The sequence below is a fragment of the Mrakia frigida genome (genome assembly GCF_051309035.1).
Source record: "Mrakia frigida strain ATCC 22029 unplaced genomic scaffold BDY24scaffold_25, whole genome shotgun sequence".
NCBI classification, from domain to species: domain Eukaryota; kingdom Fungi; phylum Basidiomycota; class Tremellomycetes; order Cystofilobasidiales; family Mrakiaceae; genus Mrakia; species Mrakia frigida.
The window spans coordinates 258,771-272,068 of NW_027481256.1; the positions used below are offsets into that span (position 1 = coordinate 258,771).

Below are 13,298 nucleotides of genomic sequence, written 5' to 3' on the forward strand. Positions count from 1 at the left end.
GAGGCAGAAGGGTTGCATCGGAACAGAGAAAAATTATCTCCAGCTCGGTCTCGTGATGAGAAGGATCAGTCAGCAGAAATCGTTGCCGCTTTCCTTGAAACTTGAGCTCGATCTCTTCTTCTTTCCCCAACCCACCACCCTCCCTCCAACCATGTTCTCTGGAGAAGGACCTTCTTCTTCTTCTTCGCATCCCTCTCAGCAGAGTTCACTCTTCTCTCTCCTCGCTCATCCCTCTTCCACCACGAACGGACAGCCTGCTCGACCCATCCTTCCTCCTCCTTCTCTTCCTCCCACGCTCGGACCTCGTCTGGCAGCTCTCCCGATCCAGCATCAACAGCAGCCACAAAGACAAGTCGATATAGATCTTACAGGAGAAGGAGACGACGACGACGAAGAAGAAGACGATCGTTCTATGGTTCAGAGGGAGGGAAAGAGGCAGAGGCAGGGAGGAGGAGGAGGTGAAGGTCACCTTCAACCTTCGACGTCGTCGTCTCGACATCCCCAAGGAGGACCTCCTACAGGATGGGCTCCAGCTCTACCACTTCCTCTATGGTCTCAAGACGCAGTCCCAAAACATCCTCATCAGCAGCATCAACCTCAGCAGCAAAACAGGATCCCTTCGTCGTTCCAACCTCCTCCCTCAACGTCCTCCTCCTCCTTCCCCTCCAACTTCATCACTCAACCCTCTTCTCAACCAGGATCTTCTTCAGGATCACCAGGACGTCTTCCTCTCCCTCCTTACAATCCTTCAAGGACATCTTCAACTTCCTCCTCCTTCCCTCCTCCTCCAGCTCCTCATCAGCAGCACCGTCCCAACCCGAGCTCGTCCTCCTCCTCCTCCTCTCGACTTGCTCTCAACAACAACAACAGACGACAACCCTCTCCGATCGACGTAGACGACTATCCTTCTCCACCACCTCGACTTCCTTCTCCTCCTCCTCCACCACCACCACCTCCTCCCGCTTCCAACAACCCTCAACCGACGCTCATCGGCTTCCTCGCAACGACCGCTTTGATCCTCTACCCTAGCCCCTATCTCGACAACTCGGTCGAACCAGGTCAACCTCTCACCAGAAACTACTCGAGAGGAGAGACCCTCATCGTTGGGGATCAGGAGTGGGCGAGAGTCAAGTTGAAGGTGGGTTCTATTTCTCGTTTTGTTCACACCAAACGAACTCGAGTTGACCTTTTCGTTCGTTCCGTTTTCTCTCTTTCTAGCACAAACCTCTTCCTCCTGGGGTCACACCTGGTACAGGCGAAACGATCAACATCCTACCCTTCGGAGTCCCTTCCAACCAGGTCGAACCTTTCGGAGTCGTAGGCAGCAACGTCGCAGACATCCTGGGAGTCTTCCTCGTCAAGGGTCTCATTCGAGTCGAGGGTTGGATCCTCAGAGGAGGGCCTAGGAACGTGAGTCGATCTCTCTACTATCACTCAGACGCTCAAGCTGACTATCCTTCGTTCCGTTCCGTTGTTCGCTTTAGAAATTCTGCCAGATCCTTCACCTCTTCCTCCTCACGATCCCTCCCAACATCGCCTACGTCTCCAACACCCTCGCCGAGAAGAACCAGTTCCTAGGACATCCTCGACTTCCTTGGAGAGCCGAGTGGTTCCAGAACTGCATCTACTCGAACCCTCACCTCGATTCCAACGCTGCCAACATCGCGAACAGGAGGAATCCGAATCTGAGAGTCGGAGCAGGAGGAGTCGGATCAGGAGGAGGAGGGACTTCGGCTGCAGCGAAGGTCGTAGAGCAGCAGAGGAGTCAGGTCGACGAGGTGTTCAAGAGTTTGAAGGGCGGGGATGATCTGAACGAAACGCATCCTGGTGAGTCTTCAGAGTTTCGAGTTCCGGTAGACGAGAAAGTCGAACGAGGCTGACGACTCTTCCCTTTTCGACGCGTCTTTCTTTCAGGACCCATGATCGGAGCCGATCTCTACCCTCATCAGAAGAAGGCTCTCACTTTCCTTCGGGAGAGAGAGAACGAGAAGCTGCCTCCGATGGGAGTGAGGAAGAAGGACTTCGAGCCTGCCACGCCTGGAAGTCTCTGGGTTCCGATCATGGACCAGTCGTCGTCGTCGTCGTCGAGGAAGGGCAAGAGCTCGTCCAAGCCTTCGTCCTGGGAGCATCGAGTCACGAAGGAGATTGTGAGGATCAAGCCGAGAGAGTGTAGGGGTGCCATCCTCGCAGACGATGTGAGTTGGCTCGTTTCTCGTCTTTTCTTCGCGTCCGTCACGTCGACTGACTCCCGCGTTCTTCTTCTGTTCTCTTCTTTCCCTTCTTAGATGGGTCTGGGTAAATCTCTCTCCATCGTCTCCCTCGTCGCTTCAACCATCGGAACAGCTCGAAGGTTCGACGTCAAACCCCTCAAGGACCTTCGACCTCCCTCCGCTTCCTCCACCTCCGTCTCCGACGACTTCGTCGACCCTTCCTCCTTCTCCTCCTCCTCCCTCGACCCGTCACACTTCGCAGGAGCCGTCTTCGGAATGCCCAGCGTCCTCTCCTCCACCGGTTCCTCCTCAGCAGCCAAAACCGCTCGTCAGCAACAGTCGGAGTCGAAGAAGAAGGAGGAACGAGCTCGAGAAGGACACGCGAGGAAGTCGAGGATCAAGGAACGATCCAGAGCGACCCTTATCGTCTGCCCGCTCACGACCGTCAGCAACTGGGAGGATCAGTTCATGGAGCACTGGGCTGGCCCCGTCACGGTCTACTCTGGTGGGAACGGGAAGGAACAGGTCCAGATGAAGAAGAACGGTCGAACGAAACTCTCGATCCCGAAACTCGAACCAGACTCGTCGGATTCGGACGACTCGGACGCGTCCTCCTCCTCTTCCTCCTCCTCCTCCGACGACAAACACGTCCTTAGGATCTACGTCTACCACGGGAACGCTCGAAACCCCGATCCAGAGTACCTCAGCGATTTCGACGTCGTCATCACCACCTTCTCGACGCTCGCTACCGAGTTCTCGAAGCAGACGAGGACGGCCGAGGAGGGAGAGGTTTCCTCGAGTGGGACGTCGACGCCTGTGAGAGGGAAGTCGAAGGACGACGAGGAGGATAGCGATGGAGTGATGGAGGTGGATGCGGATGGAGTGGCCGTGCCGAACGTGGTGGATCAGGAGGCGAAGGAGTTGGAGAAGTCGACGACGACGAAGAAGAGGAAGAGAGGGAAGGGAGCGATCACGAATCTGGGGTTAGCGAACGGGAAGGAGGTGACGAGTCCGTTGCAGCAGATTGAGTGGTTCAGGGTCGTTTTGGACGAGGCTCAGTGAGTTTTTCGGATCTTCTTTGTCATGGTTTCGACGCGTCGAGAAGAGGACGAGTTTCGAACGCGTCGACTGACTCTCTCTCTTTCTCTCGTTCTTCCTTCCCTCCCTCTCTCCCTCAGCTTTATCAAGGACGCCAACACCGTCGCCGCTCGAGCAGCCTGCTACCTCGAAGCTCAACGTCGAATCTGCCTCACCGGAACTCCCATCCAAAACAAGCTCGACGACCTCTGGGCTCTCATCAAGTTCATCCGTCTCGAACCCTTCGACGACAAGTCCGTCTGGTCCGAATACGTCTCCGCTCCAGCCAAGTACGGAGATTCCATCGGAGTCGCTCGTCTCCAAGTCATCATGCGTCACATCACCCTTCGACGAACCAAGGAAACCAAACTCGCCTCGGGGAAGACGCTTCTCGACCTGCCTCCGAGGAAGGACAAGATCGTCTACCTCAAGTTCGACGAGAAGGAGCAGGCCATCTACGACAAGCATCTTTTCGAGTCGAAGAAGGACTTCAACAACATGCTCGAACAAGGAGAAGGAGGCAAGATCTCGAACTCGAACTACGTCAACATCCTTCAGTCCATTCTTCGACTCAGGCAAATCTGCGATCACTACCTCCTCCTCAACGACAAGTCGGCTCCGGAGGACGATCTCGATTCGGGAGAACCGCTCGCCTACGAGGATGCGGTGGCAGCGATCAACGGGTTGGGGATCAACCAGAGGAGAGCAGCAGCGGTGATGGCGTTCTTCAAGGATGAAGGGATGTGTGTGTGTTCGGAGTGCGATGTGGATCTGAGTTGTCTGGCGGCTGGACCGGCGTTGGAGGTCGAGGAGCCGAATGGGAAGCCGGTGGTGAAGAGGAAGGGGAAGAAGAAGGTCCCTCAGGCGATCTTGACGAAGTGTCAGCACCTTTACTGTGAGTTATGAGACGCGTCGTTCCTTCTCTTCTTCGTTCTTGGACTTTGAACTGACCCTCCCTCACCCTCTTATCTTCCGTTCCTTCTTTCTCCAGGTCTCGCCTGCTTCAAAAGCTCCATCTACTCCGCCTGGCCCAAATCCATCGGAGGAGTCGGTCGTTCCTGCTCGAAGTGCGCCAGCGGTCTTCGTCTCGCCACCGACTGCGTCGAGATCGTCCCTCCAGGATCGTCGGAAGCAGCGTCCTCGTCGGAATTCGCAGCTCGAGCCAAGTCGTCCAAGAAGTCAGCACCGAGGAAACGGAGGAGGGAGGACAACACCGAACTCGTCTACTCGACCAAGATTCGAATGCTCATCAACGATCTCAAGGCGTACTCGGCTCTCAACCCTCACTCGGCCAACTTCGCTGGGAACCCTCACTCGAACGAGAAAATCTTCACCGGGGGAGCTGGAGAGGAGGCTTCCATCGTCGAGCTTGGAGGAGGAGAGAACGAGCAGCCGTCGTCGTCGACTTCGTCGTTGAATGGGGATCAGGACGTCAAGCCTTCGCTTCAAGACCTCGGAATCGACTCGTCGAACTCCTCTCCTTACCCTTCCCATCCTAACGATCTCCTCCTCCTTCCCTCGAACGGAAACGGAAACGGCGACGTCCCCGTGCTCGACCAGAAACCCGATCTCAACGCCACCTCCTCTTCCTCCTCCTCCAACCTCTTCCCTTCTCCACCCGCTCCTTCTTCCTTCTATCAAAACGACCCCGTCTTTACCCTCGCCAACGAACTCTCCCAACCATCCCATCAACCCGACCTCTACGACGAACCCGCCGCCGACATCTTCGCCGATCTCGAGGAACCCTACGCGTCCGACGTCAAGTCTGGGAAACCGATCAAGACCGTCGTCTTCTCCCAATGGACGTCCATGCTCGACAGGATCGAAGACGCTCTTGTTGAGACGGGGATCAAGTACGATCGGTTGGACGGGACGATGAAGAGAGATGATCGAACGAAGGCGATGGAGAGGTTGAAGCTGGATCCTTCTTGCGAGGTGCTGTTGGTTAGTTTGAGGGCCGGAGGAGTGGGTTTGAACTTGACGACGGCGAACAGGGTGTACTTGATCGATCCGTTCTGGAACCCGGCGGTGGAGAATCAGGCGGTGGATAGGATTGTGAGTTGACCGAGTCTTTCCTCTTCGATTCTGTCCTACCTCTTCTCGGCTTCCTGTCGCTTCTTCTCACGTTGAAGCTGACCACATTCCCTTCCTTTTCCCTTTTTCGTTCTCTACAGCACCGACTCGGTCAAATCAGACCCGTCATCTCGACGAAGTACATCAGTGCGTTCGACCTTCCCTCTCTTCCTCTTGCCCCTTTCTCTCCTCTTTCAACCCTCCATTTCTTCGACATGCTGACCCTCGAATCCCGTTCCTTATCTTTCGCTCTCGCAGTCGAAGGTTCGATGGAGGAGAGGATGCTCACGATTCAGAAGAAGAAGGAAGACCTCGCCAACATGTCGCTCTCGCAGACCATGTCCAAGAAGGAACTCCACGAGAAGAGGATGGAGGATCTAAAGGTTCGTTCTCACACCCTTTCTAGTATATGCGAGAGCTCGTCGCTGACCTTTCCCTTCTCTCCTCGTTCTTCTCGTCACAGACTCTCTTCTCTTAAAGCTTCGACGACGTCGCTCCTTCCCTTCCCTCTCGCTCTCTCGTTTCTCTCTCAGCTAGCCTTACGTCTCCTCTTCTTTTGTAGCCTCTCTCCCTCTCCCAGTCTGTATCCATTTGCTCTACGTCCCCTCGCTGTTCGGTCTTGCTCTTTTGCTTCTCGTTCTCTCGTCGTCTTTTCGCATCCTCTGTCATCGCTCGCAACTCTTACCCTTTCTTCGTTTCGCTTTCTCTCCCTCTTTCATGCAACCCCTTTTTAGCTCTCTTGAGGTACGATTCAGCAGACGATTGGCGTCTCGTTCTCTCTCCAAAAGGAGTCAGTCGAGGCGTGAGGAAGGAGGGAGGAGGACTCGGATCGATTTGTGAGTTCGTCGCCGACTGGAGTTCTGGATCTTGGCCCTTGGAGAAGTACAAGGAATCCTTCCGCTGACTCCCTTGCCTCCTCCTCCCTCTTACTTAGCACGGGAAGTCACCCTCTCTGAAGGTGAATCACCGAAATCGGAGGGACTCACCTGCTGATTCAACTCCCGATCCAGAGCTTCTTTGCTGACAATCGATCTCTCTCCCCGTTTGGGTTCAAAAGACATCCCATCTCTCTTCCCTCCGAACCACCATCATCCTCTCCCCTACCCTATCTCTTCAACAATCGCCCAAGTTTTCCTACAACGACCTCAATCATGCCTCGAAACCTCCCCTCCCTCCTCTCCTCAAACATCTTCTCGGTTCAAGGACGGATCGTCTTGATCACGGGCGGAGGTTCTGGAATGGGCAAAGATATGGCTTTAGCTCTAGCTGTCAATGGAGCGAAGGTTTACGTGTGAGTTCCACTGTGGAAACGAAGGAGGGGAGAACCGAACTGACATTTTCCTTTTGCCTTTTAAGCGTCGGGAGGAGGAAGGAGATGCTCGAGGAGGTTGCTGCTCTTGTCAAGGATCAAACTGGGTCTGTCATTCCGTGAGTATAGTTATTCTACTGGTAGGTAATCGGAGGGAGAAGCTGATCGCTGTTCGGGTTTCGCAGTATCCAAGGAGACGTCGCGTCGCTCGAAGGAATCAACAAGGTTTTCGAGGAGTTTAAGAAGCACGAGACTGTTTTGGATGTTCTGGTCAACGTGCGTCTCTTCTATCATCTACGTTCTCCCGCTCATCGACTGACTCTGCACTACCTCCCTCCTCAGAACGTTGGAACCTACCGTCCCGTCGCCAACGTCGACCCGACCGACGCAACAAAGGTCGCCGAATCCCTTCTCTCTGCGAAGTGTGAGCCCTTCCCGCGCCTTTCTTTCGTCAGAACCGAAGCTGAAGTTTTTTGCTTATAGGGGAGGACTTTACCGCTCAGACCGAGATCAACGTCGCTCCTACTTACTTCCTGAGTGCGACGTTCATTCCCCTCCTCCAACAATCGAGGTCGGCGGCGATCATCAACAATGCGTCTGCTCTTGCTCTTTGTTCTGGAGTGTGCGTTCATCCTCATTCTCGTCAGCTGTTCTTCACTGACAGTACCTCTCTTTTTTTCTATGCTTAGTACGACTTCTCCCAGCTACAACAGTTCGAAGGCGGCGGGTGAGTCGGGTCGACCTTCTCTTCCGTTTCCCACACGACTGACCTCCTTTCTTCCCCTCCCTTCGCCCATTTTCAGTACTCAGCCTTACTAAGACTCTCGCAGGTAAGCTTCTATCGCGCTCGTTCGCCCTCTTGAGTCCCAAAGCTGACTGTCTCTCCTCCCTCACTCTCCTCCCTAGGTCGATTGATCCCTCTCAACATCCGTGTGAACGCCATCTCTACCTTCCTCCACCCTTCCGAGATCACTGGGTCTCCCGAAGCCATCGCCGCCAACCCCGCCTCCAAGGCAATCTTGCGAGATATCCCTGCTCGTGAGTGCTTGATCTCGTCTCTCTCTCTCGTCTCGAGCTGACTCGACGACGTCTCCCTTCTTTGTCTTCCTCTCAGATCGACCTAGTTTTCCTGAGAACTTGGGAGGGATTATCCTCTTTCTCGCATCAAAGGCTAGCGAGTACTCGAACGGACTCAACATGACGTTGGACGGGGGATGGTTGTTGACTGAGTCGGCTGAGAAAGCTTTGCCCAAGTTGGAGTAAGCTAGAAATGAAGCTTGTGCGATCACATGAGGGTGTGTTCTTTATCTATAGAACGTACCGGATAACAGGAGGGTTCAACGAACGAGAAGGAGAGGTCTTCAAACGCGAAACAGAGCCTGAACGCGTCTTTCTGAAACTTCTTTTCCCAAGCATCATCAACATCGATCGAGTGAACACTCCCTTCGGCTGGTCTCTCTCGTCCTCCTATAGTCACTGAGTCATGATACGTCTCTACAGATCCGCTTTCTCGAGAACGGCCCAGGTTTGAAACCCGTCTCGCCTCAAAACCGTGGGAAAAGGAGGAGAAGCGAGAATTCCTCATCGTTCGTAACTCGTGAAAAAAAAAAACGAGAAAAAAAGCAACCCACCCCGTCGCCCGTCGCGTCGCCTCCTCCTCCTCCTCCTGCTCAGCACCAGTCCAACTGCCTGCTGACTGCGTTCCACCTCCTATATCTTCTCGCCCAGAACAGCCAGTTGTACGCTCCAGCTCCCTTGCTCATGCCTCCCTTCTTGCTGAAGAAGCCAGACCCCCCCAAAAAAGAGAGACGTGAGTTCTCGACGCGAGAGAAACGAGGAAAGAAGAAAGAGACCTAGAACACTCACACGTAATCGACGGCTCTTCTCAAATCGACATCCCTGTTGTAGCTCATCCTTCCTTGATCAACCATGGCCACGTCGGGATGCCAGAACCTGTTTCCCTGTCTTCTCGTTTAGCTCGACTCGCTGTCAGTCAAGGAATCTTTCCTTTTGCTACATTAAAATCAACAAGCACGTAGAACATCGTTATAGAAGTACATCTCGTCAAAGCCTCGCCCCTTGAACCGAAACCTTCCAGCCTCCTCCCCCCCAAAGCGGACGACCTCTTGTTCAGAACCTGCAGAACAAGGGGAAGTTGATCAGCTAGAGCTCTCCTTTTCTCTCCTTCTGGACGAAGGCAAAGATTTCTATCGGCGCACCTTGCATTCCACTCTTCGTAGAGCTGCCTTGCTACCACAACCTCCTCCTTCGTCAAACTCGGAGACTTTTGCTTTTGAACCTTCTCCTTCTTAAACATCTCCTTCGCAACGTCCCAGAACGGCTTCGTAGAGGCGAACACTCGCTGTTCCATCTTCTTCCGCACCTCTTCTCGACCTGACTCGGTGGATATGAGAGATGAGGAAGGAGAGGTCGAGAGGATGGTGATGGATGGGGGCGAAAGATCGAGAGGTTGAGGTTTGGGTCTTGGTTTAGAGGAGGTGGAAGTGGACGGAGTATCGAACTCGTAGTACGACATGGCGAGAAAGATGTAGGGGTATTAGGTGGAGTGAGAGGAGTGAACAAAGAGGAGGGGTAGCAAAGCCGTTGCTGGATTGATGGTGGTTGGTTGAAAGAAGAGGCTCGACCTCCTTTAAATCGAAAGACCTTCAGAACCAGGATTATGATTCACCCCTCTTGGCCCTGACCTGTTTAGATCCATTTACCCCGTCTAGGCCATGAGACAGTGGCAGAGGGGAAGTCGAAGGCTCCAGAAACGATGAAGGGGAAAGTCGAGCAGGGGTCGCGTGTTTCGTCTCTGTTCCCTTTGTTGTTTGGCGATTTGATCGCAGGAACTTAGAGCGGCATCGAGGAGTCCTCGGAGGAAAATCATCTGGATAAAGCTTTGAGAAGGTCCAAGATCTTTCAGCCAAACTGTGTCGGCCACCGAAAGATGGAAGAGGTGAGTGACGCGACGCTTCATCATGAGTGCCCGAAACGCTCTCTAGCCCTTTGATAGAGCTTCATAAATCTTCTTTGAAGCATAGCAGGTGACTTGAGGTCTTTTTTTTTTCACTCAGGGCCTAAGACCGCAAGCGACGAGGTGGGCGTGAGCCGGGAAGAGCAACGAAAGTGCGCCGACGGTCTGACTTTCTCGACCCGCCGTCCTCGAGTCCCTCTTTCTCTTCTTCGGGCTCAGCAAGCAGACTTAGCTTGCGATCAGGGATCAAGCTTCTTAATAGATGCAAGCCGCTCACCAGAAGGCAATCGCTGATCCAATTAGGCTGGAAAGAGAGAACGGAGAAGTCAGCTCGACTCTCGACGCGTCCAACTCGTCCGTCCCCGTCCAGATCTCGACTTTTGCTAGTGATAGGAGATGGAGATGATGAAAAGTAGGAGTGGTTTTCCCATGACCCCTGCCTAAAAGAGCAGGGAGGTCAGTCTGGTTTCTCTCGTCATAGACAGAGTCGGCTGATCGCGTCGCGGCGACGCGACGACTGTGAAAGACGTGGAACGAGTATGGATGAGGAGGAAGCTCTCTAGCAGTCAGATGGATGTATAGTTGGCCCTTTTGTCGCTTCGCACGAGAAAGGGACCATCAAAGTGAGTGAGAGAGGTTTCGCGAGCGCAGGAGCGTCTGGCTTGCAACTGCTTCCGACCCGATCTCTTCCCTCGACGTAACTGACCCTCGATTCAACTTCACACCCGACACTTCCCCATCGATGATCGCACTCTGTGACGAACCACTCCGACGCGTTCCGACTTCATGAAGGGGAGGCGGCGAGGGATCTGAAACGCACGTCACGTCGTCCCCTGTTCCCTTTCATTCCTCCCCTCCTTCCCCTCATCAGTCGCCCGACGCAGTTGCTTTTTGGATGTCGACCTTTCACGCGTTTATGGGGCTCGGTCTTCGATTTGTTTTGACTCTGACGCGAGTTCAAAAAAAGTTTTTTTTGCTCCGACGGATGCTTTTCAACCATCAACAGTCACTTCCCTCCCCTCCCCTTCCTTCCTCCCCTTTCTTCCTTCTCTTCCCACACTCGTTTCCTATCCTATCCTTTCTACACACTTCTCCGTCAATCATCATCATGTCTTCCTCGCCATCTCCTTCCTACTACTCTTTCGAGGCTCCATCTCCCTCCTTTCGACACCGGCGCTCGACCTCCTCCTCGACCTCCTTCTTCGCCCCCTCGTACTCCTCCATTCGACGACCCCTCCTATCTTCCCCCTCTTCCTCCCCAAGACCGTCCCAAGACCTCAGCTCAGCTCAGCGAAACGAAATCCGATCCAAACTCGAGCCTCTCCTCTTTGCTCCTCCCAAATCCATCCTCAACGTCGCCAAGGATCTCTTCATCAGGAAGTCGTCGGTCAAGGGAAGGAAGAGAGCTGCAGCTAGAAGGGAGAGCTCGCCACCCCTCTCCGACGAGGAGGTCCAGGTAGCGAAGGAGATGTACGACGAATGGATCTCGAGGTACGTCTTCCCTCTCGACGCGACGGAACCGTCAACAACCTCGAAGGCTGACGTTTTCTCCCTTTTTTTCCTCCCCAGCTTCTGAACGAGCTCGTAAACCATCGGACATACATTCAAATTACTCATCACAAATCGATAAACGGCAAACCTTCCTTCCTTCCACGCGACGCTCCTCTCCCTCCCCCTCTCTCACCTCCCCTCCGCAACCGGCACCCCATCTACCAACCCAACCCCACCATCTGCCCCCCTTCCATCCTCTGCTATTGTCGACCTTCCAAACCCTCCTCCATCAACTCCGTTCTCCTCGTCCGTCACGACCTTCGACATGCCATTTCCGTTCCCGTTCCTTTGCCCATTCGCCGCCAATCCAGCAAGCTCCCGCCCTCCTTCGGCGTCGGCGTCTTCGTCCTCCCGGGGAACTCGAGGGGAGTAGGGGCGGTGGCAGAGAGGGTGGGAGAGGGGAGGGTAGTCTGTGGAGGGAGGGCGAGGGAAAGGGAGACGAGTCGATCGATTTGTTAGTTTCGATTTTTGGCGAAGAGCAGAAGGAAGAAGGAAAATGATGAGCACGAACATTGCCTGTAGCAATACCACCCGATAAAAAAACCTAGAATAGATCCAGCGATGATATCGGTGGCGTGATGTCTGAGAAAGGGAAAGGGAAAGGGAAAGGACGAAAACAAGACAGAACGAACGTCAGTCTCGACTCGACAACGTCGAGGTTGCTCCGCAAGGTAATGAAAAGGAAGAGGCAAAGGGAAGAGAACTGACCTATAATCCATGCTCCGACTGACAGCAACCAGAACGGCTCCAGAAATGGGCGCGAGCAGGATCCAAGTCTTGATGGAGAGCCCGCGCTTGTTGGATATTTTCATCTTGGCTGCGAGGTAGAAGGTGAGGTAGATGAGACCGCAGAAGGAGAGGGAAGCGTGACCGGAGGGGAAAGACCGGAACCCGTCCTGCAAGGTGAAGACAGCAAAGTCAGCTCGAGGAACGACGAAGAGTTGAGAGGTTTGAGACGCGTCGAAAAAGAACGAAGGCTGAGACGAACATTGAGAAGATCCGTTCGTGTACAGATGCTTGAAGAAGAGAGTGTGTACGGAGTTGGGTTGCTGAGTCCAGCAGCAGGCTGGCATCGATCCTGGGGAGAAAGAGGGAACGAGAGAGCGTCAGGACGACACGAGCGGAAGACAAGAGCTCCCTACGTACAAGCAGATCAGGCCGAGGTCGTCCTACGCAGATCTTGATGATGTTGGTAGCTGTCGAGGTGACGGCTAAGCTTAGAATGCTGGAGGAGGGGAAAAGGAAACGGAGCGAGACGCGTGAGCAGTAGCCTCCTCGTTGTTTTGCTGATGGAGACAGAGCTAACTCACAGACCGAGCAGCCCAGAATGAAGATCCCAGGCGCTTCTCAGCACGCCAAGGGAGACGATGAGAATCACGACCACCGGGAAGAGGAGGCAGATGAGGAAGAGAGCGTAGGGAGGAACCCGCTCATGAACCTGCGAGGGGAGAACCGAGCTAGCGTGAGTGAATGAGGAGGCATGTCGAAGAGAGCGGGATACGAACCGCGAAGGTGTGGTGAAGCGAAGTGTCGTTGATGTCGAAGGTTCGTCGAAAGCCGTTGATCTAAAAGAAGGGAAGGAGAGAGAGAGGGGGAAGGGAGGAGGAGTGAGCTCGAGCCCAACTTTCTCTCGCGCCCCCTTCCTCCCCTTTGCAGCCTTTGGATAGAAGTCGGTGCACTCACACGATCTAGAAGATAGAAAAGTCCCCAAAGGACGATCTAGAATCGGTGGTAGAGCGAGGGGTTGGAAGGAAGGAAAAAGGATCAGCTTCAGCCCCGCCTCCTCCTTCCCTTGAGCTCCTCCCTCGGCTCTCCCTCCCTGCCTTCCACCACTCAACGAGAGACTCGAGAAAGCTCACAGTGATGATCCAATCCGGCAAATCTGTGACATCCAAAGCAGAAGAGGCGAAAAGTCAGCTCTAGCCTCCCCCTTCCCTCCTCGACCCACTAGCACGCCGAGATGCGAGCTCCCTCTTTCCCTCCCTCTCTTCCTTCTACAGCTCCACTATGAACTCACAGGTCCGTACGAGAAGCCACTTCCTCTTCCTCGTCATTGGTTTGGCTGATCCTTGATCCGAGAAGAACTTTGGGAGACGCATGA

The 13,298-nt window shown here is 54.2% G+C and overlaps 5 protein-coding genes across 5 annotated transcripts; 3 read left to right on the forward strand and 2 right to left on the reverse strand.

Annotated features, from left to right (window-relative positions):
- Positions 1–151: 151 nt before the first annotated feature.
- Positions 152–5,838, forward strand: BDY24DRAFT_417038 (SNF2 family N-terminal domain-containing protein; the record flags this gene model as incomplete). The annotated part of the gene is made up of 10 exons (XM_076643661.1): positions 152–1,138; positions 1,219–1,410; positions 1,485–1,827; positions 1,915–2,195; positions 2,286–3,268; positions 3,389–4,182; positions 4,279–5,342; positions 5,462–5,507; positions 5,619–5,743; positions 5,824–5,838. 10 exons carry the CDS (start codon positions 152–154, stop codon positions 5,836–5,838), a joined length of 4,830 nt encoding a protein of 1,609 aa, XP_076494676.1.
- A 673-nt stretch (positions 5,839–6,511) lies between these two features.
- BDY24DRAFT_417039 (SDR family NAD(P)-dependent oxidoreductase) lies at positions 6,512–8,149 on the forward strand (the record flags this gene model as incomplete). Its single annotated transcript, XM_076643662.1, has 10 exons — positions 6,512–6,651; positions 6,717–6,788; positions 6,855–6,945; positions 7,012–7,093; positions 7,153–7,291; positions 7,359–7,396; positions 7,473–7,499; positions 7,576–7,707; positions 7,784–7,928; positions 8,083–8,149. 10 exons carry the CDS (start codon positions 6,512–6,514, stop codon positions 8,147–8,149), a joined length of 933 nt encoding a protein of 310 aa, XP_076494677.1.
- A 176-nt stretch (positions 8,150–8,325) lies between these two features.
- Positions 8,326–9,284, reverse strand: BDY24DRAFT_443145 (uncharacterized protein). The gene is made up of 4 exons (XM_076644741.1): positions 8,924–9,284; positions 8,705–8,806; positions 8,536–8,630; positions 8,326–8,445 (listed from the first exon to the last, which is right to left on the reverse strand). Exons 1-4 carry the CDS (start codon positions 9,203–9,205, stop codon positions 8,340–8,342), a joined length of 585 nt encoding a protein of 194 aa, XP_076494678.1. The 5' UTR covers positions 9,206–9,284; the 3' UTR covers positions 8,326–8,339.
- A 1,470-nt stretch (positions 9,285–10,754) lies between these two features.
- BDY24DRAFT_417041 (uncharacterized protein) lies at positions 10,755–11,222 on the forward strand (the record flags this gene model as incomplete). Its single annotated transcript, XM_076643663.1, has 1 exon — positions 10,755–11,222. The coding sequence occupies one exon, from the start codon at positions 10,755–10,757 to the stop codon at positions 11,220–11,222; it is 468 nt and encodes a 155-aa protein (XP_076494679.1).
- Positions 11,223–11,326: 104 nt separating this feature from the next.
- On the reverse strand, positions 11,327–13,296 carry BDY24DRAFT_371375 (phosphatase PAP2 family protein; the record flags this gene model as incomplete). Its single annotated transcript, XM_076638155.1, has 10 exons — positions 11,327–11,607; positions 11,709–11,779; positions 11,906–12,093; positions 12,186–12,275; positions 12,344–12,422; positions 12,508–12,635; positions 12,703–12,762; positions 12,881–12,916; positions 13,057–13,079; positions 13,215–13,296. The coding sequence occupies 10 exons, from the start codon at positions 13,294–13,296 to the stop codon at positions 11,327–11,329; spliced, it is 1,038 nt and encodes a 345-aa protein (XP_076494680.1).
- Positions 13,297–13,298: the final 2 nt, after the last annotated feature.

Bases quoted from the DNA above. Each gene is read 5' to 3' on its own strand.
- BDY24DRAFT_443145 (XM_076644741.1), bottom strand. From the start codon at position 9,205: ATGTCGTACTACGAGTTCGATACTCCGTCCACTTCCACCTCCTCTAAA. The intron at 8,631-8,704 runs GTGCTTGTTGAT...ACGAGAAGACAG, and splicing joins CTTCTATAACGATGTTCTAC to GGAAACAGGTTCTGGCATCC. The intron at 8,446-8,535 runs GTGAGTGTTCTA...TGGCTTCTTCAG, and splicing joins AGAAGAGCCGTCGATTACGT to CAAGAAGGGAGGCATGAGCA.